Source organism: Pongo pygmaeus, chromosome 6, assembly GCF_028885625.2.
Source record: "Pongo pygmaeus isolate AG05252 chromosome 6, NHGRI_mPonPyg2-v2.0_pri, whole genome shotgun sequence".
Taxonomy (NCBI): Eukaryota; Metazoa; Chordata; class Mammalia; order Primates; family Hominidae; genus Pongo; species Pongo pygmaeus.
The window spans coordinates 154,148,983-154,173,462 of NC_072379.2; the positions used below are offsets into that span (position 1 = coordinate 154,148,983).

At 38.5% G+C, this 24,480-nt stretch overlaps 1 protein-coding gene across 4 annotated transcripts in view; it reads right to left on the minus strand.

Annotated features, from left to right (window-relative positions):
• PAXIP1 (PAX interacting protein 1) overlaps positions 1-24,480 on the minus strand; it is a 59,313-nt gene that overhangs the window by 29,562 nt on the left and 5,271 nt on the right. The window contains exons 3-7 of one of the 4 annotated variants that reach the window (XM_054495172.2): positions 20,320-20,363; positions 17,608-17,671; positions 12,626-12,749; positions 9,789-9,902; positions 2,267-2,902 (exon numbers count right to left, since the gene is read on the minus strand). In XM_054495172.2, coding sequence (XP_054351147.1) covers positions 2,267-2,902; positions 9,789-9,902; positions 12,626-12,749; positions 17,608-17,666 — 933 coding nt within the window. In that variant the 5' untranslated portion in view covers positions 17,667-17,671; positions 20,320-20,363. Of the gene's footprint in view, positions 1-2,266; positions 2,903-9,788; positions 9,903-12,586; positions 12,750-14,408; positions 14,537-17,607; positions 17,672-20,319; positions 20,364-24,480 lie in introns of those variants that run through there. The other 3 variants (XM_054495171.2, XM_063668027.1, XM_054495170.1) reach the window with 3 other exon arrangements.

Genomic DNA, 24,480 nt, shown 5'->3' on the forward strand with positions numbered 1-24,480 from the left:
GTCTTTCCTATCTATGAATCACCTATTTGAAAATCTTCTATTCTCCTCAAACCCGATGACCTCTCTCTGCTCACCTTCTCCCCCACTATCATAACTGTCTGCTGTCTAACGTCTAAAGGGCATGTTTGCCTCTATCTTACTCTGGATGCCAGCCAACTGCTGTCATCATCTCAAGAACCATGTACTACTAATACTCGCTGCTTAGGTGGAGGGGAGGGGAGACAAAGATTTTGTCCGTCCCACAGCATTTCTAAACACTATTTAAACCACTGCTATTATCATACCCAATAAAATGATCATTGTCAACATCGCCTTATACCTACGCCATACTGAATTTCCCCACTTCATCAACATCAAGCCTTTCCACTGAAAGTGGATGTGGAGAATACTGGATCCTGCTTCAGGTTGTTCCTATATGCTACAGAGCCATTTTTCTGGGACTTTGAGCTGTCATTATGAAATGAAAGTGTCCAGAACAAGGTGAAGCGGCAGATGGGGTGTCACCATCAGATGGAACAGCCCAGCTGGCTCTCAATGGTGGGGCTCCTCAGAGCCTGGCCCCAGACCCTCCTCTTGCTCTGCCCCGCCTACTACGCATCCTCACATCTGCCTCCATAGCTTCAGTCAGCCTTGTTTCCTCTGGTTCCACCACGTAGCAGACAGCCCCTGCATGGATCAGATACCTCCAACCCAACACATCTGAAAAGAAACTTAGGTTCTTCAAACCTGCAGCCTTCCAGTGTCCCTTATTTCTGAAACGGCATCATCTTCCTTCACTCGCTCAAGCCAGAAAGCTGGATCCTCCCATTCATTTTTTTCTCTCTCAAACTTCACCTCTATGTCCTCTTAAGGGGCCTCTCTGCTTTACTCTTGCCCCTCAAAGATCCACTGTTTACACAACACCTATCAGAGTGCATCTCACCCCAACTCAAAGCCCAGTGGCTTCCTTCCAAGAAAGACCGTACTCCTCACTATGGCCCAACATGGCAAGGCCCCTTTTAAATCCTTCCTAGAACTCATTCACCTTATGAAGTTCAAATTTCATTAACTTTTTCTTAGAACTCAGCAAATTCATGCCCACATTTGGGTCTTCCTTTTGCCTGGGAACTCTGTGCCCTCAGTTCTTCACATGGCCTCTCCTTGTCATTCAACCTTGATCTAAGTCACCTCCTGCCCGAGGTCCTTCTTGACCATCTCGTCTAAAATAGCCTCCCTCCCTTCACCTGCTATTACGGGACCCTGATTATTTTCTTTGAAACACCTTTCACCATCAACAGTCCTTTTGTTCATATTTCTCCACTTACTGTATGTCTTCTCTACCTAAATTAGTTTTCATATTCACAATTTTATCTCCAGTGCCCAGAAAAATGCAGAGTGGCCAATATACCACCTCAACTATCTTCTTTCTGTCTTAAATAGAAATATATCTACTTAAAACTTTCAAGGCCATGTGTGGTGGCTCACACCTGTAATCCCAGCATTCTGGGAGGCCGAGGTGGGCGGATCACTAGAGATCAAGAGTTCAAAACCAGCCTGGCCAACACGGTGAAACTCTGTCTCTACTAAAAATACAAAAAAAAAAAAAAAATTAGCCAGGCATGGTGGCACATGCCTGTGATCCCAGCTACTCGGGAGGCTGAGGCAGGAGAATCATTTGAACCCGGGAGGTGGAGGTTGCAGTGTGCAGAGATCACACAACTGCACTCCAGCCTGGGCGACAGAGTGAGACTCCATCTCAAAAAAAACCAAAACCAAAACAAAAAATAACAGCAACAAAACTTAAGATCCACTCTGTATCAATAAGCTCCACGCTATATAAACTGTAACCTGAAATCAAGCCTTCTTCAACAAATGCATGAATCTGTGCTATTTACTACCATGAAGTTCATTATAAGCAAATCAGGTACAGCTGGTAAACTTCATCATTCTCTTTGCTGCCATTGCTAATTTTAAACTAAGTAAGAGTAGAAACCCTTCAACGGATAGTACTCCATCACTGACATCCTGGTTCTACTCAGCTGCTTTAGATCTTCAACTTAACGTACGCTGTTACCCTCTTTTTCAATGACCTTGAAATATATATATATACACACATACACACACACACACACACAAGTAAACAGGTTCTCACACAAATACTGCTTGTAAGTTATTTGGTCTGAAAAAGCGAAACCAATAAACTACATTGAAATAGACTGTGAAATCCAATTCTGAAATCCAATTCTAAAATCCAGTATTGAAATTTTTTTCTGAAAGAGTGACTTACATGTGCTACATTTGATGGCCGGTTAATCTGCTGAATGTCAGCATTATTAGTAATATTCCTCAATGTCCGTACAGCTGGACTCCAGGTAGCTATCATTTCTGATCTTTCAGAACTTTGGAGGTTTTGTCCAGCAGCCATTAAATTACCCCGGACCTCAGGGGGCAAAATGTTACCTGGGACGGGTGGGACATTGGCACACAAGTTAATCAACCCAGGCTCCTTTCCCTGAGGCAGCCTGCGTTTTGCTGCAGCTAACTGTGGGACTTCGGCCGGGGTCCAGTTTAAATTTCTCTCCTGTTTTTCCGGTGATGAATCTGAAGAATCATCAAACATTAATTCCCCTTTAGATTTTTCAGTGTTGGATTTAGGTGAAAACTGCTGGTCACCTGAAGGAGACCCTTCTTGAGAGCTGGCAGGGCTTGACTTCTCATCTGTACTACCCTCATTCTGAGAATCTTGTTCCTCATTTTCTACTTCCTCCTCCTCTTCCTCTTCCTCTTCTTCCTCTTCATAAATAATCAGACGAGGATGATAAAATGCTTCGTCCTTTTTGGTTTTCTCTGATACGCAATCCAGAACCCAGTCAGGAGTCACAATTTTAATACTTGCTCGCTTTAAAGCACATTCGTATTTCTCCTACGAGGAAAGCAGAAACACACACAAAACAAAGCTGTAAATTTTATCACATTTCCTACAATTATGCATTTTAGAAAAAACTCAGGCAAGGAATGCAGTTGAAATGTTGAGCAACTATTATTACAATTTTATACAGAAGGAAAGTTTGATCTTTTAGACAGAGGACATGAGGCAAAAGTGAAAAGGAACCATACAGCAGTGATCATAGGAAGGTCTCACGCCTGCAGTAGGAGTCTTTAAAGACTTGGCTTAAAATTAACTTTTTAAAATGATATTTTAAGTACAAAAGTAGAGCTAGTAATCCTACGGAAAATTATGAAATGAATAATTGCTACCTCAGTTTTTATTGATTGATAATATTTAGAAACTTGGTTTTCCATGACAGTTAGTAAAGTAACAGCGTGGCAGAGTGCCGTCAATGCATACATAGACTCATGGAGCGTGGCTGCCTTGGCTGACTTGCACAGGACAGCTCTATTCATGATCCAGTATTTATGGAGCTCATGCTATATGCCAAGCAGCACTAAGGGATGGAGACACAAAGGATGCAACAAGTCTCTGACCTAACAAGGCTCACAATTTGGTTCTAAAGAGATATTAAATACGAAATGCAAATACAATATAAAACCACTGCTGAATGATGCAGTGACAGACTGGAAAGGAATTTCATCAACATAAGCTGGAGGACAGGAGGAAAGCCCCGTTGAAAGGCGAGCTTTGGCTGGGGCACAAATGATGAAAATTTGCGCAGTTAGAATGAAAGCAGAAAATACAGCCCACTGGAAAAGACGTGTCCAGAGTAGTGTGTACGGCAAGCTAACAGAGGCCTCTCCTGTGGTAAAGGGTGTAGAATGTGGAAGGCACACGGGAAGGAATAACAAAGAAAGAGGAAATAAATAAAAAATGTTAAATAAGAGTAATGTGACAATAAAGTAATCTTAAAATAAATGAGTTGTAAATTTGGCTGTGCTTCTAAAAGCCTAACATACAACAGCAATTCTCTAGCAAACACATAATCAGGGCCCTAAACTAAACTCCGTGTCCTGTTGCAGAGCCCCAAGGTGGCACCTGCAATTTCTGGGTGGAATAAGAGTCACACGCAATAGGGATGCGGGACAGCAGCACAGAGAGGACAGCTGTTGGTCACTCAGTCCTGGTGGCAAACGCCAGGCATTGCCCTTCTGGGAGATCCTTGCAAACAGTGAGCTCTGCACACAGCTCAGCGACTTGTGTTTGTGAGTTTGTTCTTTCTCAAACCTTTTTAAAATACAAGAAAAACCTAGTCATGGGAGACACCCATGAATAAGAAGCTAAGCAAAGGAAAACGAACGTAATCATAATCACACTGACTAGAGAGGACCATGATTAACATTTTTAGGGTATAGTTTAAATTCTTTTTGTTATAAATATATACGTACATATATTAAAAGGGCAAAGGCAAAAAACATATAGTGAACAAATACTTTATAATGTTCCTTTTTCACTTAATATATTGTGAACAACCTCTTCCTATGAAAACACGTACACTTTTACGCTTTTGTTTTTAACTTTTTAATGTACATTTTCAAACACAGACCAAATTAGAGAATAGTGGAATAAATCCCTTGCATCTGTCACCCAGCTTCAATAACTGGCAACCTTTTACAAATCTTGCTTCTCCTGAACTTTGTTTACGGATCTCAAATTGATAAAGACTTTCTAAACCACCATAATTATCATGGCACAATGAACTATGATTCACCTCATCCTCAGGCCCTATTCAGATCTCCCCAGTAGTCTCAAAGGCTTTTACAGTTTCCTCTTCGGTTGCACAGCTGTGTACCTTAGTTCATCCTCCAGTGTTAGCCACGTGGTTGTTTCCAGTGTTTCACTACTATGAAAAACTGGAGTTATATTTTATGACAAATTCCTAGGTTTTGGTGTTGAGGTTTGAAAAGGAATACAGATTTAAGGCTTCATATCTCTAACTACACTTCCCTTCCCAAAAAGGCTATACCAATTACACTTCCAACAGCTATGTAAGAGTACATCGATTTACCTATACCCTCGACAATAAAATGTCTTATTCTTTATCCTAAAAAATCATGCTGTTCTTAAATATTTAAAAGCATAAAATGTTATATAGCTCTCCCCAGATGATCAATTTCTACTAGAGATTTTCAATTTCTGGACTACCCGTTCCAGAAAAACCTAAGTTATTTTAGGAAAATATAAAGTCCAGGTACACAGCAAAATATTTATGAACCAATTAATACAAAAATATCATCTGCTTGAATAACATATGACTATATGTAATATGGTTTAAATATGATTTTTCCAAGTTAAAAAGATATCTGTTGAAATAATAAAATATGAAAAAAGTTATTTTTAATTGTTTTAACAAATACCAAAAAACAAAACTACTGCCATGAAGAGGAGTCACTGAAAATTTTGGATATGAAAAAGATAATTTCACACTTAAAAGGCTGGGATCCAGTAGGCTCTTGAGTTCCTAGTTGGTATAGAATGCTGGCATTTCACATTTCAGAAATAACTTGACTATTTCCTGTGGAAATCTAAGTAGAACACTTAGGTAAACAGCCTTACTATATTTCACTCAAGTTTTCTCTCGCTTTTCACAAGATAGGTAGTTTTTAATCACTGAAAGACAGTAACTGTTTAAACAAAGATGATTTAAGAGGAAAGCAATGTTTAGATGCCTTTGCCTGACCCAATTTATCAGCTAAATTATTCTAAATTTTGTATCCTCAAAACTTCTCACTAAGGGCTAAGGACCTCGAGGGTCAACCATGTCCCCTCTCCCCAACAACTAATAACCGTACCCTGTTTCTGTTGGTTTTAAGTTATAAATTCTTTGATTCTTCTCAATTTGAAACTTTTAAACTTCAAGAGTATAAAAGGTAGTTTTATTAGGCCATTTGCACAAACTTTTGCTATGTGCTCATTAAAGAAAACAAAAACATTTACTTTAAAAAGAAATGTTATTTTTGTGTACAGTCAGCTGGTCTCTAGCACTCATAAAACTTATAAATTAGAAGAAACTATTTAAATTCACCACTATTAGGTTTACAAATTTATATCTGAATAGATTATAAAATACAATAATTTAAAGGAATGATAAAAAATTCAGTCTTTTTAAAGGGATTTAATTTTTCAAATATTTGTGATTATTGAGTTACATAAGCCACAAACATAACATAATCGTGAATCAAGAACATAATTATATTTATGTTAATTATGTTAATTATAATGTAAATTAATTATAATGTAAATAATAAATAATATAATAAATTATAATTTAAATTATAATTATAATCTAATGCTAATTATAATTAACATTAAATTAAAACCATTTTGGTTTTATAAATAGACTATGCCAGAATATATGGTTCCTTCAGTTCATTTTATAGACTGGTGCTTCTCAGCCTTCAAGGGGTGAGTTAGAAAGAACCAGGGAAGAGGCAAGGTGAGGCAGGGAACACCACGCCATAGAAGGGTGCATGGCCTACCAGGATCCAACAGGAATGAAACACTACTGCCTTAAAGACAACAGACAGACATGAGCATGAAGAAGTCCAACTGTCACTTTCTGATCCTGTGATCTTGGCTGAAACTAACTCAGTGACACTAAAGAAGAGCTGTTACCACTCCCTGAAGTTTTGGAAATTTGTGAGAGCCTATTGTATTTGTCACAAAAGCTGACTGGAAGGAAATGGTTGAGGGAATGCTAAGTCCTAGAACGATCAAGACAATGCTGCATAGTCGAGGACTTATCCTGCAAACATTTTGGTAACGTACCATCAGTTATATTAAAAAATATCTGGAGGTATGTACTTAATTTTCCAGAAAAAAAAAATCAAAGGAATTATTTCTAGCTCATTCAAAAATTTACTACAAGTTGGTCAGTTTTTTTTTAAATTGAATTTTACTGGAAACTGTCACTAATGGCAATGATCACTTACCCTTTATGTCATCATTACAACAGATACACAACATTAATCTTTTTTTTGCAGCTGCTATATTGATGATTGTAATATATAAAAATATATGCTTATATATATAAGTTATACATATACAAATATCTTTTATTTTTTGAAGCAGGGTCTCACTCTGTTGCCCAGGCTGGAGTGCAGTGGCGCAATCATGGCTCGCTGCAGCCTCAACCTCCCAGGCTCAAGCAATCCTTCCGTCTCAGCTTCCCAAGTAGCTAGGACCACAGGCATGAGTCACCACATCCAGCTAATTTTTTATTTTTTGTAAAGATGGGGTCTCACTTTGTTGCCCAGGCTGGTCTCAAACTTCTGGGCTCAAGAGACCTCCCACCTCGGCCTCCCAAAGTGCTGGGATTTACAGGTGTGAGCCACCACTTCTGGCCCATGTAATATCTTACTACTTCATTGTCTTCTAGGGTAGTTATGCTTGAGCATTAAAAAATCCTGGATGTTTCTCATTTTTAATTGCTCTCTTTCTCTTTCTTTACATGTGGGCATTATGCCTTCTTAAAAATTAAGGGCTGGGCATGGTTCTCACGTCTGTTATCCTAGCACTTAGAGGTGGAGGTGGGCAGATCACTTGAGGTCAGGAGTTCAAGACCAGCCTGGCCAACATTTGGTTTCTACTAAAAATACAAAAATTAGTCAGGTGTGGTGGCACGTGCCTGTAATCCCAGCTACTTGGGAGGCTGAGGCAGGAGAATTGTGTGAACCCGGGAGATGGAGGATGCAGTGAGCTGAGATTGCACCAGTGCACCCCAGCCTGGGCGACAGAGTGACACTCTGTCTCAAGAAAAAAAAAAATTACTTAGGAATGGTATTATGTACAGAACGGGGTTAGAGAAAGGAGTGGTGGGTGTCTGTGTTTCAGTTTCTTCAAGGGGACAGCAGGACTTCCTTCACTGTATACCGCAAGCAGCACTGTACTGGCATTTAGTAAGTGCTCACTAATGGCTGCGTATTAGTGTTATTTTTATTACTGGCAAATACAAAATCTGCTTTTAACAAATATTTACCATTGCAGAAGAAACACAGTAAGCCTTAAAATAGTAGTTCATTTTTCCCTATGTTGAATTAGTTCATGTAAAACTGGGAAATTAAAATTGGAAAAGCAAAAAAAACGTATCTTTCTTTTCCAGTCCATAAATGAAATCAAGAATGAAGAACAAATACATTACATAAGACAATATTATAATTCCACCATTGACTTAGATAAGATAATCTCTATATACATGCATAATACATTATATACAATATCATGTTTAGTATCAACTTTTAAAATATATGGAGTATTTGCTTTATCTAAATATAATTATAGTAGCATATTTGTTGTCTTATTCACAAGCATGTTTTAGCCAAAGAAAAATGATTTAAGTGCCTCTTTGTTGGGATAAATAAAGCTCAATTAAAGTATTTATATATAGACCTTATGACTTAGATTTGTTTTTCCTTCCAAATAAAAATTTTAAAAGATTCCATTTTTAGCTATACACTTAAAAAATTAGTCTAAAGTCAATAAATACTTTAAAATATACACTCTATCCTAAAGCCGAAAGAGTTACTAAGGATTTCTCATCAAAATATTTCGGAAGGGGAAAAAAAACGCTAAATTAAGGCACTAGAATTAAAACGTCAAATCACAATTCAAAACCGCTTTGACAAACCCACTCTGTTCACACAGTGCCTCTTAAATTATCATTCTAACTCAGTGAAAAAGCTAAAGGTTTCATTTCCCCGTCAAATTAACTATGTACAAATCAAACACATTTTTGCTATAAATCAACATTAATGTAAAAAGAACCCACTATTTTAACCAAAGCATACTGTTTATTACTTAAATTGTCATGGAAAATATGTTTTTTACTTAAATTTTAGAAGTCACATCATAAATTTTATATAATGCTTTCTAAAGAACAGTGGTTCTGAAACTTTAGTATGCATCAGAATCGCCCACCAGAGGACTTGATCACACACTGACTGTTGGGCTCATTTGATTAGGTCTGGGAAGAGGCTGGACAGACTGCATTTCTTTTTGCTTTTTGAGACAGAGTCTCACTCGGTCATCCAGACTGGAGTGCAGTGGTGTAATCTCGGCTCACTGCAACCTCCACCTCCTGGGTTCAAGCAATTCTCCTGCCTCAGCCTCCTGAGTAGCTGGGATTACAAGCGCATGCCACCATGCCTGGCTAATTTTTGTATTTTTAGTAGAGACGGGGTTTCTCCATGTTGGTCAGGCTGGTCTCGAACTCCTGACCTCAACTGATCCACCCACATTGGCCTCCCAAAGTGCTGGGATTACAGGCGTGAGCCACTGCGCCTGGCCAACAGGCTGCATTTCTAACAAGTCCCCAAGCGGGGCAGATGCTGCTGATCCAGGGAACTTACTTGTGGAAACAAAATCCATACAGCCACACCACTGCTCAAGGATGACAGCCCTATGCTTATCAAGACAAAAGTCATTTTCATATATTCCAGATTATGAAGAAGAAAATATATCGAAAATTTCACCAAACACGTTTATAATCATACCTGATACGAGGTTCTTAAAAAAAAAAAATGGTGAAGGGAACTAAAAATACATTTTTTTAACAAATAAAAATGAACCAAAGTTTTACTGGATTTGAAAGGAAATTCTACAGATTAATAAAATTTTCCTGTTTTCCGCATAAAATGAAGCAAAATTTCATAGTATTTAGAAGTTATATTTGGCTTACAATTTACAATCATCTCACATCTTTTGTGGAATGAAGCTGGATATAAATGATATAAACCAATATAATCAGCTTTTGTAAATGAAATATAATAATTAATTTAAAAGAAGCTCAAAAAAGACATGTGATTACTAGAAATTCTTAAATGACATACAAAACGAAGGTGGCACAAGAAATGCTTACCCCCTTTGGCTCTGGAACAATCAAATGCGTGCATTTCTTATTGAGGTTTAGCTGGCAATCTCCCCCATAGAACGTAACCAAAGCCCACAGGGCACTTCTGTCTTCAGATGACACCTGACAGGAAGTTAGAAAGAAGGCTTTTACCATACATTTCAATCTGTGCATGGCTATATTTTCACTTTAGTAATATACTGCAACAATTCTGTTTCTCCCTTAATAAAATTAACCTAAGAATATTTGTAGAAAAAATAGAGAAGCTTTTAGCTATCTGCTTATTATGACAAAAACTTCACTCCTATCATAATAGTTTTACATATATGAATTACTTATTTTTGCCTTGTCAGCAAATGAATTTAAAAATATTTATATCCACATTCCAAAAAGTGGAATGGAGGATTATTTCAGTCTATAACAAAAATAGTCAGGGGAAAAAAAGCAGGAAGAACTAGTATGCCATTCCAGCTTCCATTTGTGTCACTTTTGAAAACGTTTAAATACAACAGCAATATCAAAATCGTATTTTAGGAATGCCTTTATGCTAATGGATAACAAATACTAATTATGAAATGAATAAAATAAAAATAAAGATAAAAATATGGTGGCTTATAAGTTCAGGGGAAAATGTAAATATTACTTAACACAGGAAAGAAAGAAGGCAAGCATAAAAGGAATAATTCTTATGCTTGCTCAGTGATGAAGTAACGACTCCAGATACAATGGCTTATGCAGTCAAACAGGCTTTCACTGTAACAATAGAAACAGCTACCATTTATTGCCTGCCTACTATGTGCCAGGAACTGTGCCAAGTGCTTTATCTATACAGCTAACCCTTCCAACTGCCATGTGAAAGAGGAATCATTCGCCCCATTTTAAACATAAGGAAACACACTAAATTACACCTAATAATTGGAAAAGCTGGCTTTTAAAACCCAGGTCTGTCTACACCCAGGTCTAACTCCAAACTGGACTTTCCACTGTTCTATAGTGCTTCTCTAAGGGCAGTTACTGCTGGGAAAGTCAAAAATAATTTCTAAAAAAATGAAATTTTAGAGTCTGAAAAGCAAAAAACATTTAAAGAAAAATAAAAATATAAGCATTAATTCTAAGATAATCATTTAACCAAGTAAATTTTTTCTGGATAAATTTATTGTAAGTTGAGGATTATAGTTGTTGAAGAATCCTGAACTTTGTCTCGTTAATTTTTTAAAAGTATTGATAATAGCATGTTAATCTCTTTTTAAGTGCCAGTATGCAGCTTGCCAATAATCTAGCATTCTTCATCTACTCTCATCCATTTTACAAACATTTCTAGAAATTATTCTGTATTACACACTATTCTATGAATATTAACAAGAACATGTTAGCTTTCTAAAAATCACTTTTCAAATCATTATTTTATAACTTGTTAATTTAGTAAGTCAATGTCACATTTCAGAAGACTGGACCAGGTTATTTTTATTAGAGGCTTTCACAAAAACATTTATATCCTGCAGCATTTGGAGAGTTGAGATTTAATTATATGATAATACAGATTAATCCAATGAGTCATTATATAATCTTTATTAAAAATGAAATTAAAAAACAATCTAGATATGCCTTTATTACCAATATTTGCCTATATGTTCAGTTAAGTATTATTTTATTTTACTGACTGCAGTAAATCTAGTCCTATACCCTATTTGGCCTGTGTCACAGGCGTAGACCTCAACAGGGTGCAGTAGATTGCTGTGGAAAGAACATCAGCTAGGGAGGAATGGAGGAGACCTGGCATTAATACGACGCCTCCAATAACTCACTTATGTCAACTTGGAAAACTTCCATGACCCAGATTCTTCACTGATGTACGTTTGGATTAAATGACTTTGAAAATCCATACCAACTCATTTAACGAATCTCCACCAGCATAATTAAGAATGCTCTTTCCACACCAAAATGTTAACAATAGTTACTTAGTGGTGATAGGATTATGGGGACATTTTTATTTTCATTTTTATACTTTTCTGTATTTTCCAAATTCTCAAAAGCATTAATTTTATAATTGGGGAAAAGTGCTTTTCTTTTTTAAAAACCATCTTTCCAAAATACCAATGTTATCATGTTGGCTAATAATGTCTCCTCAGTGCTGTAAGGCTAAAATCCAAAGGCTCCCCCATAGTGTCCAGGCCCTTCCTGTCTGGCTGGCTCCTAACCACCTCCTCCTGCCCATGAGCACTGCCCCCGCGTGCACCTGCCGTCCTTACCACGTTCTGCTTTCCCGTGCCCCGCTGTACCCACCCTCCGACTTCCTCCTCTAAGACTCAGCTCAGGTGGCATTACCACTGCACTCCCACAGCAAGCTGGACAAAATCTAAATACTTCTCACACTCCACAACTATCTGCTTGCTTATCTGTCCTGCCAGCTATACTCCAAAGCAACCAGGAGCAGAGGACTAGAATTTCAAGTGTGTGCCCCCAGGAATAAAAGCTTTCCTTTAAACCAATCAGGAACACTCTCCCTTTTCCTTCTTCAGGCTTCACCACCCCCAATAAGACACTCCTTGATTCTAGCTTACAGGATTTTCTCCTTGTCCAGTCTTGATTATGAACTCTAACACTCCTTATTAAAGAGTCTTACATGATGTCCTAAACTTCTCTGAGATCTTTCACAGTACCTAGTACAGTGCAAGGCACATGGGTAGGCAGTCAAGAAATACTGTTGATTGAGATACAGAATGGAAAGGACTTTTTAGTCTTCTAGATTTAAATCATGACCTGGCCAGGCTCTCCATTACACTCTTGACCTATTCCCCAAAACCTACCCAGCACATTACAACAGAGGCCTCAGCCTGCATCAATACCGGGTCAGAAGAAGGCAGATGATCTCTGTGCTTCCCAACTTCTGCTGGACAAGCTCCCTTCCCTACCTCTCCCTGGGAGAGCTCTGGAAGACTCCAACAAAGAGCTCCAGCTTGTATCAACACCCTGACGGGGAAAAGACAGAAGGTCACTGAGAACCACCAAGAAACAGTCCTTTTGTAAAGCTGGGGTCCTGCCTGGCATGTGCATGTGAGTGTGTGTGCTCATGGGTGCTCCAGTGTGCAGAAAAGGTGCAGATCCCTCTGACAGTCTCCAATCAGTTAGGACTAACCACTGTGAGCACTCCTTCCTGTTTCTGTACCTGGTGCCCACTTTCATTTTTGCATATGTTGCAACATACTGTATTTGCCCAAGGCCTGACCCCTCCTAGACTGTATGTTTACTGAGAGAGAAATCACATCTTAATTAATTTGTACCCCTCTGCATTGCTCCTGTCACAAAGGAAGTACCCATCAAGGATTTGTTGGACCAAAGTCCCTTAGCTGCACACTGTACATATGTTGTTAATATATCTTACAACCAAAATAACATTTTTTAGCAACCACAAAATATTAGTGCTCCCAATGCACTTTTCTTCAACTACAATTTCCAGGGTTTCTTCATAGAAGTGACTATTAAAGTCTTCCCCATCCCTATTTGAACAATCTTTCTCAACTTAAAAGAAATGCTTTTATTTTACCCCATGACACACCGGGGATTCCAATTCATCATGCTAAGTGATGAACTGCGGGAAGTACAGTAAGTGACCCACAAAGATCATGCTAATTCTGGATTCTGATTTTTCTTATCCACTGAATTTGCTAAAAGGATATAAAATACTATCAAAGAGCCTGCTAACAAATTAACCTTTTGGCCACCATTGACCCAGCCACTCCCCTTGGTAAGTTTAGCACCAAGGTAAAATTCTACCTTTCATCTGACAGTGAGTAAGCAGCGCCCCTGCCCAGCTTGTCACCAGCAGAGCCCCTTCCCAGACCACACAATCAAATGACACTATTCCACTGCAAAGAATCAACATATTCACGTTCTCTGAGCAGTCTGCTCACCTAGTTGTTTCTTTATGGAAATCCATCCTCCTATTCCCACAGGGACTACACTGGTGACTTCTCAGCTGAGAATCCAAGATCTGCTTAGACCCCTCAGCCTGTGTGATGCTCACTGAGCCAGCTGATACTCCTGTATCACTTTCTATCCTCCTTTTCCTCCTCTTCCTGGGTCACAGAATAGGACTCAGGATACACACAAACCTATGTACAACTATCTTCTACCAATTTATGCTCTAAATCTTTACCTGGGTTGTTATTTCCCAGCAATGAAAATAAAAATGATTAAGTGTGACTTTATCTTGGTTTCTAAAAATAATATCCTACTCCTCCAGTATCATCTCTGTTTTCAAGCTCCTTTTTTTCCTCCCCAAATCTCTCTACCAATGCGTGCTATCCACGGCTCTGCTCCCAGTTATCTGCTCCTCTCTCTATCATGCTCTGCAGGAATTTCCTTCATGCCACAGGAGCTCCAAGTTCCTACACTTCCATACCTTATCAACAGCCCAGAGCGTGTTTCAAACCAATGTCACCATCTCCCCTCGCCAATCAGGCTCCTCCCTATTTCCCAGTTCCTTCAGCGATGCTGCCACTTTCCTATGCTCCTCGACTGAAACAATGACATAATCTTTGGCATCCACCATGGGATCTGGCGCAGGGAGGTATACAGTGAGTGCTGGCTTCTCACTCTTTGCACCACAGCATCCCACGTCCCCAATACCTGCTGAGTCCCATCTGTTGCTAAGTCCCATGTTGTATCTGCTACCCTGAATCCAATCTCCATTTGTCAAAACTCCAGCCTCTGTCCTGCCTTGCAAGTCATCCTCAGAGCACCTGGACCAGTTTTACCTGCAATGATCAGAAGTGATTCTAATTTTGTTTGACTTTTGGTTTCCCAAATTTTCTGAGGTATTTGTAATCCAAAATCAAATAACGAGAAAAAAAGGGTGATGAAGCATCCTGCTACCTACTTTACCCAGTTCAAACTCATATACCTTGGTTTCCCATCGTCTCTATCCATGTACCTGCCTGACCATTTCTTCTTCTACATGCAAATGCACACCCTTGGTTGACACCAGTCTCCTCTTATCTAGCCTCCGTGTACTCCTGACTTCCCCTTCCACCTTGCTCTATGCAGAATGCCCTCCTCCCTTCCCATTTCCTCCAATTCTGTCCATTTTTTCAGGGCCACTCACACCTTACATCCACTCTATCAAGGCTTCCCTCGCCTCGCAATCCAGACCGATGCCATCCTTCCTAAGCCCACAGAATCATACCTGTGCCCCGAGTGGTCATATATGTATCATGTATGTATGCCTATACTATAACCTAATTTATTACATGTATAATATAACAATCTATTACAAATATAAACTCTGTTAAACATAACTACTAGTACTTTGGAAGACTAATAATATTCTTTTGTGCTAAACTCATAGTTAATATTTAACAATATCTAATTACCTCATTTGAAACCCTATAATCATCTTATACTCACATACTTTTGATTTTCTTATTTATTTCACCAAATCAAGTCTTCAAAATCCCATGTCACTGTGACCTTCATCTCTGAAAAATGCCCACAGGACTCCCTGTCCCTGTCCCAAACTCAGCGTGGCCCTTCATCCTCTCTCCCTTTCTCATTCAATTGGAATCATTTCTGGATAGTCGGCTCTGAGTCTCTGAAACCCAGAAATCCAACCAGTGCAAACAAAATTAAATGAAAAATTCACATTTTAGCCAAAGTACATTGTGTTTATACATAAGTAGTAATGCTTTCATTTTTAAAACTTTTCCGATAAGTTGATTGTAAATTTGGAACATACAGAGAAGTAGAGGAAAACAATAAAAATTACACGTAACCATAGCACCCAGCATTTATTTTCTCATTTTAGCCAACTTTAAAGATCATTCATGTAAATATACACTTATAACAGATATGAAAAAACATTGCAAAATACAAATACCAACAAAATTCCTGTTAAAGAGAAAAAAATAAGCCAATTTTGCTACTTGAAGGATCTCCATCAAATTAATGTCACAAAAACAAAAACAGGATTTTAGAGAACTTCCAGAATACAAGAGACACAAACAAAAACACAGTAACCACAGATAAATTTACTTATTACTTGGACAGACGATGGATCAAGTTCAGACTGGTGATATCCTTTGTATTAACTGTTGAGTCTGGCCAACAACCTAACAATGCTAAACCAAATACTACCCAGCTCCGTAATCCTCTATCACAAAGGCATAAGGAAAAGCAAGATTATAACCAAATTTCTTTCTATCTTACCTAATAACTTGAATGTGCCCTTTTCTCAAAGGTGTGCACAGAGAAAGATGACTAAATACTTTTTCAAAAGTATCACCTATAAGCACCAAAATGACAGCCTGGGATGAGGACTGTCAGGTCAAATAAGATGGGACATCCTACAGTGCACTTTCACCTTCCTAGGGACCACTAATTTTAAACAAATTATTCCACGTAATTTGTAAAACGACTTTAAACAATAACAATTTGATTTTTTTCTAATAGTTTTTATTATGATTTGAGGTTTTTCTTAGCTGGGGGTTAGTAAAACAAAATACAATAAAAAAATTTAAATATTCAGATACCCAGAACTAACCACTGTTAACATTTTGGTTTCTCATTTCAGATATTTTATTTAGTTGGTGTAATATTGTACATAACTAGGCTATGGCCTGCTTTTGCCACTTAAGACGTTTCCCATGTCTTTACATGTTTTCATAAAACAGAATTCAAAAATGGCTAAGCAGCTAGACTACTGTGTAAGTATACACAATAGGTTTCTTAAACATTCCCAAATAGTGGATGATCCGTTTCCAATTTTACCACCTTATAAATAATGCTTATCAATAAATGTGAGCACCTTTATGTGTCAGTCTGTCCTTCTATCGACTTGGGATAAGTTTCTTTTTCTTTTTCTTTTTTTTTTTTTGAGATGGAGTTTTGCTCTTGTTGCCCAGGCTGGAGTGCAATGGCACGATCTCAGCTCACCCCAACCTCCGCCTCCCAGGTTCAAGTGATTCTCCTGCCTCAGCCTCCCAAGTAGCTGGGATTACAGGTGTGCACCACCACGCCTGGCTAATATTGTATTTTTAGTAGAGACGGGGTTTTGCCACGTTTGCCAGGCTAGTTTCAAACCCCTGACCTCAGGTGATCCGCCCACCTCGGCCTCCCAAAGTGCTGGGATTATAGGCATGAGCCACCATGCCCGGCTGACTTGGGATAAGTTTCTAAACATAAAAGAAATGCAGGTGAAAACGAAATGAGTATTTTAAGGCTCGACACTGCTCCCCTTTCCTAGGAAGCTGCTGTGCTAACTCCCATTCCTGCCGGCAGGAAGCAGGAGTCTGTCCTCAGCATCTCCACCAACACTGAACACACTGTTACAAATTTGATGAGCAAAAACACTAATCTCATTGCTATTAAAATGTTCATGTTTGATTATAAAGCGCATCAAATGTTTCGTTACACTTATTATTAGTAATTCTTCTTTATAAATTCTAAATTTGTTTCTCTGCCTTATCTGCTAAGGTCTTTTTTATTCTTGTTGATCTGTACGATCCCTTTATTTATTAAGAAAATTCTTTGCCTGTATTTCTAACTGAATTTTCCTTGTCATCTTTTAATTTCATTTTTAATGTTTTTTCATATTCAAGTTTTAAATCTGTTTTTTTATTTATAAAGACCATTTTCACCCATTAAAAACTGTAAATCTTAAAAGCAAGCACAAATATTTAAATAATTTTAAGTGTCATGAGTTCATATTCAATATACAGTCAGTTTAGGAAATAGCTTCTCTAAAACTGGTTAACAGGTCATAAATCCAACCATACAAAAACTCAGAAGTGTCACATATAAATAACTCAAGACTAACTGTAACCATGCTTACCTGAGAAAGGCAGGCAGTGATTCCAAAAAAAATCTGACATGATTCTGGAGAAAACCCATTTACTCTGTTTTATAGTTATTAAGATTACAATGAAATAAGATTAGTGCAACCTGTACTTCACTAACAGACATTACCCACCCACTCTGTCCCCACTCAGTCCATTTAAGAAAGAGACAGACTTAAGATAGACAATGAAGAGTACAGGGCAGAGTGGAATAGAGCAGTGGGTGGCACAGAAAGAACTAAGTGCTTTTCTGTAAAGCACATTTTGAAATCCAATCTCTCCACTTATATCATAAATCAGATAGGCAAAATATTCTCACAGGGGGAAGCCTTTTGATCTCTGATAGCTAGTTAACTATATACACATATATAAACACACACATGCATATACACATACACACCAAATGGCATAGCAGTTATTTTAAAAGCAAAATTAAAATGTCTTGTTTCTTTTAGACTGAAACGTTGTGACTGCTTCCACTGCACAGTATGAAGAATCCTTCATAAGAGCTTGATTGAGAGCTCTAGTTTTATTATCTCCGCTAACTTTGTGAACTTAGGCAAAACAACTGTGAGCTTCGATTTCCCCTTTTTTAAAACAAAATTTGGAATATATGATTCCAAAGATCCTTCCTATTTCTAAAGCTGATCTTAAAAATTCATTCAAAATGATTAATGAGCACTTACTACACATCACACACTGTGAATTTAACAAGACACAAGGCAGTCATGAGCTCTATGTGCCTGTAATTCATAGTCTATTCAGAGGAAACAATGACTTTTTTCGAATAATTTGGAGTGTGTAGAATTCAAAATGGGTTAAAGTATTACTTCTCTTTCCCTATAGGAGTAAAGTATACTGATTGAGATAGGTGAATCAAGAAAAATATCAGCTTAAAAATTCTATTCCAAATTTGAAGTCTCCTATACAGTTACACAGATGAATCTTATAAACATTTGAGACTTCCCTGGCTGTAAAACAAACTGAAGACTGCAATGATACCTTCAGCCCCATTATCTAAGATCTGTTTCCATCTTTCAACCTAAGCTCATGGATTTTCTACTTCCAAAGACTTGGGGAAATATTAACAAAGGCAAATCTCAGAGCACACTGTCTACCAGTGAGTCTCCCAGGCTCCCTTGTTTGTTTGTTTGTTTTTGAGATGGAGTTTTGCTTTTGTCACCCAGGCTGGAGCGGGGTGGCACAATCTTTTGTTCTTATGGATAGGCAAGTAAGAGCTCAAAGAAGATCCCAGTGGCTGGGCGTGGTGGCTCATGCCTGTAATCCCAGCACTTTGGGAGGCCGAGGCGGGTGGACCACAAGGTCTAGAGACTGAGAGCATCCTGGCCAACACGGTGAAACCCCGTCTCTACTAAAAATACAAAAATTAGCTGGGCGTGGTGGCACATGCCTGTAGTCCCAGTTACTCAGGAGGCTGAGGCAAGAGAATCGCTTGAACCCATAGTCCCAGCTACTCAGGAGGCTGAGGCAGGAGAATCGCTTGAACCCGGGAGGCAGAGGTTACAGTGAGCCGAGATCGTGCCACTGGACTCCAGCCCGGGCGACAGAGCGAGACTCTGTCTCAAAAAAAAAAAAAAAAGATCTCAGCTTCTTAAGGAGTCTTGTACAGAGAATAAATGACCTGGAACAGCAAAATCAGCCTCTTAGCTCTATTCCCAGTCTTTTTCACTTCTTATGAAAGTAATAAATAACAACAAAACAAAAACAGGAACTAATTTCCTTCAACTCTTTAGGCTACGTACAAGAAAATATTAGAACTTCTGAGTTGGAGTTGCTAAAGTTCTACACATCCTCCAAGAAGAACTGCTTGTAGAGGAATGTTTTCCCTATTTCTCTATAAATATTTCATGATAAGTTTCCTTCCATCTGCATTGATTCAATGGGTAATAAGTGCTTTCAAGAGAAATGCCTGGCATAGCTGCAATATAAAATGACATAATCTCTTGCCAGGTCTAAAATTTTAGCAACTGTATGGTATCAGGTACTTGCAAAAGAAATGATTTCCACAAGCAAGTTACACTTGAAGTAACAGTCCCATGAAGCATTATCCTTTTAGGACGAAAAGGGAGCCACCAGGCCTAGACGAGTAAACAGGAGGCCTGTAGAATGCCTCATTTCTGACTCCTGACACAGTGCCAGGGCAAGGGCACATCCATGAACGCTCCATGAACGAACAATGCAAGCAAGGAAGCTCCCTGAGGGCAGAAATGGTCTCCTTCACCACTCTATTTTCAGTACTCAACCCACAGCACAGGTGCACTGAATTAATAATCGTTCTACCCAACGCAATTAAAAGGATTAACAATGCACGTTATAAATTTTCTTCTCATGTTCTCTTCCCCAATTTACTCTTCAAACAATTCATGATTTGATTCACATAGACTTAGAATTTTAGAAATATCCCTCATCTAGCTAGCACCATAAAAGCTGAAGAGAACCGGAGCTCCTACCTCCAGTTCCTGGCCTAGAGCTACTTGTCACAGCTGAGCCCCCTTTTAACATGAGTAATGACAAGGATCAGGTACATAAAATTTGAAACAGGATGGAAAATAGTAGGAATATAAGATGTAGACAAAACAATCTGTCCTAACGAATGAATCCACTTTTCACTCCATTAACTATCATTTCTTTCAGTCTTAAACCCAGAGTTACCCTTTCCCTCCTCCCCCACTCAAAAAAAAGGATACGGCAGAAGAGCTCCACACTGAACGGACAGAATCACCCAAGAAGGCTGAAAAAGAAAAGATTAAATCAAAAAGTATTCTCAATTTACAAGTGGCATATTATTTTACTAGTGTTGTTCTTAGAAATTAAAAGTCTCTGTTACAACCTATTTTAAAACATCCAGATTACAAGTATGAATATTCAAATAGAAATATTATAGTCGAAGATTAGTTACTAATACCCAAGATGAAAAATCCAATTATAGAATGAAGCACTACCATATTTTTTTAAAACTATGTATAAACATTTAAGTTCCAGGTTTACACACTTATTACTGCTGACCCCACAATTAGGACAGGGAAACTGCCACCCATCCTACCCCACCACCACCGCCACCTCATCCAGGGCATAGTCAGCCTTTCATACGCTCCCTTCTTGAATCCCAAATTCAGTTAAGTCTAAATTCATGAGGTGTTTGTTTGTTTTAGTGAAGTCGAGTAGATACAATGTTCGTAAGCCATAAAAATTATTTCTAACTGCCTGAAAATATTTTTATAAATTCTAAAAACTGAGATTAATTATAAAACAGATTAATTACTACCTTTCTGGGTAATTTATATTTTTGAAAAATTATCTTGTTTCTATGTTTAATTTTTATAATTATACAAATCATTATCCTGATAGCTCTACTTCAGAAAATTACTATCAAAATGTAGTAATGCCCCCATTACTACATTCTGGAAGGCAGCTGACTTCCAGAAACTTCAGCCAACTGAAACATACACATATACTCATTACCCACCCATCAATTCATTCATCAAATATTTATTGAGAATATATTTTATGCAGAGATGGTGCAAGGCGCTAGGGATGTAACAATGAAAAACAGAAACCCAGTCTTTGCTCTCCTGCAACTCATATTCCAAGCTAATGATCTTCAAGCTATTTTTGTCATGTACACCTTAAATAAATTTCAGACAATGAAATGCCCCCCTTATCATTTTTTAGATGACATCTACAATTTTTCAGCATAACTCTAAATAAGCATATTTTCTGTGAGAAGAGGAATATTAAACATTTTATAAAATAAAATAAAGATTGGCAGCTGTGCCTGGGATAATTACTTCATGATGATTTGACATTTACCACAGGTTTTAACTAAGTTACTGGATTAGTTATCTGAAATCTGAAAGAAGGCACTTAATTTTTCTATGTGCCTTATCCAACATATCTTCACATTTTTTGATAGTCCTAGAAAAATTCCAGTTAAATTACAAAAAATGGGCCAGCATCAGGAATCTGTATTGGCCTTGACACTTCTGAATTCAGAACACCTTCACATGGACCAAGCTCTCCTTTCAACAGCAACACCCAGAAACCCCTCTCTGCTTATGATGCCATGACTGAGTGCTAAGGGAATAGTCCCTAAAACCAGTCTTTCTAGTTGTCCTTTCGTCTGCTGTCCACGAGAATTTTCAGAGCCTGGGGCAATGCACTATAAGATTAGGATGGGTGAAGGTCTGATTCTTCCTGTGTAAAGTGGGAGGGGCCACTGTGACCACAGGTGTGTTCTCAGGCAGCTTTAGGAAGGGCCAGTCTGGAAATGTTATCTATCACCTTACAACCATCCACACAGCATACACGCTGAAATTCTCCCCCCAGGGGGCTTGGGTAGGGTATCCCAGTTTAAAAACTGCTGGCTATCATAAAGTCCCATCCAAGCACAGTAGAATCACTGAGTCCCTACTTCAGATAAGTTTAGATAAAATAATGCAAAATTAGGATGTAGGCCACAGTACAAAGCAGAAATGGAGAACTATAAAAGCAAAGTAATAAGGAACTATTTATCCTAAAGGCAAAGAACAATATATAAAAATAAGCTGGCTGAGCATGGTGGCTCATGCCTGTAATCTCAGCACTTTGGGAGGCCAAGGCGGGCGGATCACTTGAGGTGACAGGTTTGAGACCAGCTTGGCCAACATGGTGAAACCCCGTCTCTACTAAAAATACAAAAATTAGCCAGGCGTGGTGGCATACGCCTGTAGTCCCAGCTACTAGGGAGGCTGAGAGAGGAGAATTGCTTGAACCCCGAGGCAGAGGTTGCAGTGAGTCGAGATCACACCATCGCACTCCAGCCTGGGAGATTGTCTGAAAAAAAATTAAATAAAATAAGCCCACTACAAGTCAGCAAAATTAACATTTCCAATGATGCCTGAAGGCCACTGAGAAAAATGTCTCAATTTAAAAAGTAATTTAAAAAGTTTTGGTGCCCAAAGAAGCAAGTTTTAAACATTTATAAGATTCAAATATGTAAATGATAGATAAACTGTCACTGTGTATAAAGATGCCTTATTTTTAAAATGCATTGTCAAACTTCCTATCAAGGTAAAGGCCAAGGGATATGCCTCTAGGGAACCAGGTCTCAGCCTTCAGTCATATGAATTCAGACTCAACTATTAGCAGCAGGATCCAAAACAAGACAGGCCCATAAGGTTCAAACTAAGAATATCAGGATCTACTTGAAATATCTTAGAGTGAAGGCAAACTGTTGAGTCAGCTCCGAAGTACTCTACCACCTTGTAATGTAACACAATAGTCCCTGGACAATACAGGTGCTGCCACAAATTACAAGCAGGCTGGAATGCTACTGGGTACAGATGAAATATGTCTGTCACTCATTTTAAAATACTATAGCCAGAGGGGGAAAAAGTTAGATTCGAATACAGTTAAACTACCTTGGCAAAATGGTGATAATCCTAGATGCTAACTGCTAATTGTACAAGTAATGGGTATTTCTACTTAGCCTTACATACTGACTTTCCCAGGAATATGAATACTGTGTAAAATGAAGGAAGACTGCTTCGTTTAGCTCAGGAATTGATCACCATTCTGAAATGTCACCTCACAGCGGCGAACCCACTTGTGGGGTATGAGATCAATCTGCAATTGCAGCAGCTACCGGCAGTGACTCTACATATAGCAGCAGCCATGCCCAAGTGTTTACACATTGAAATATATGTTTATTATTTACTTTCCTTTTATTTCACCTTCACATTTCAGTTTAGGCAATTTATATATACATATTTTAAAGGCTGGCTTACGTATCGATTCATTTCTGGATAATAAGGGGGGTGCTACAAAGTATTTATTACAAAAAGGTGGTTTGGGGTCAGGCAGGTTTAAGAACTATTTCTGGTAGTTGGCCTGGCAACAATCACCTAGGCCCCAAGGATATGTTAGGAAGATCAACTTTTCACATAACATCTGCATAAGATGTGCAAAGCCACTTTAATGAGACAATAGCTCCAGGCTATTGTCTGAAAGAAAGAAAGTTTGTAGGAAGGAGAAGGAAGAGACAGAGATACTGTCCCTAAAGCAGTACAAGGAAGCAAGCCAGAGACAAAAACATGTTCCAAAGAAGAGGGTGCCCCAGCTCAGGACCTCAACCAAGGCAGTTTCCAACCCTGGGTACTGGGGAGGTCACCACTTCCCAGCAGCCAGGCGGCTTCTCTGGCCCCGCAATTTGACTGAATGGCAATCTTTCTATTTTTTTCCCTTTTTCTTTTTGTTTAAGAGATGGTGTCTCACTGTGTTACCCAGACTGGAGTACGGTAGCTATTCACAGGTGTGATCCCAGTGCATGGCAGCCTTGAACTCCTGGCCTCAAACAATCCTTCCACCTGAGCCTCCTAAGTAGCCGGGACTACAGGTGAGTCCCACTGCACCAGGCTGGCAACCTTTCTTAATTCCTAACACTGTTCTTGTTAATCCACAGTAACTTTCATACTGATTTCTTTTTAAGGCAAAGCATTTAATAACATGAAGAGGGAAAAAATGGTAGTGGTATAGAACTATTTTAAAACAAATACTTAACAGAGAAGAGCTGAAATAAAATCGAAGCATTGGAATTATAAAATTTAACAAATTTTTAAAACATACATTTTAACAGAAGTCAACTAACTTATTAGCCATAACATAATACAGTAGGTGGATAAACAAAATCTGAACAATTCTTCCACCAGCTGAATCCCTCATTCTCTGCAATAAATTACCCATAGGTCAAGTTGGATACACCCCAGACGACCAGTGGGTAGACAATGTGACTAAAGGCCATTGTGACTCTTGTCAGAAAGGAGTTCCACAACATAGTTAATGGGGGACTCCCTTCAGCTAACTGAAATTCA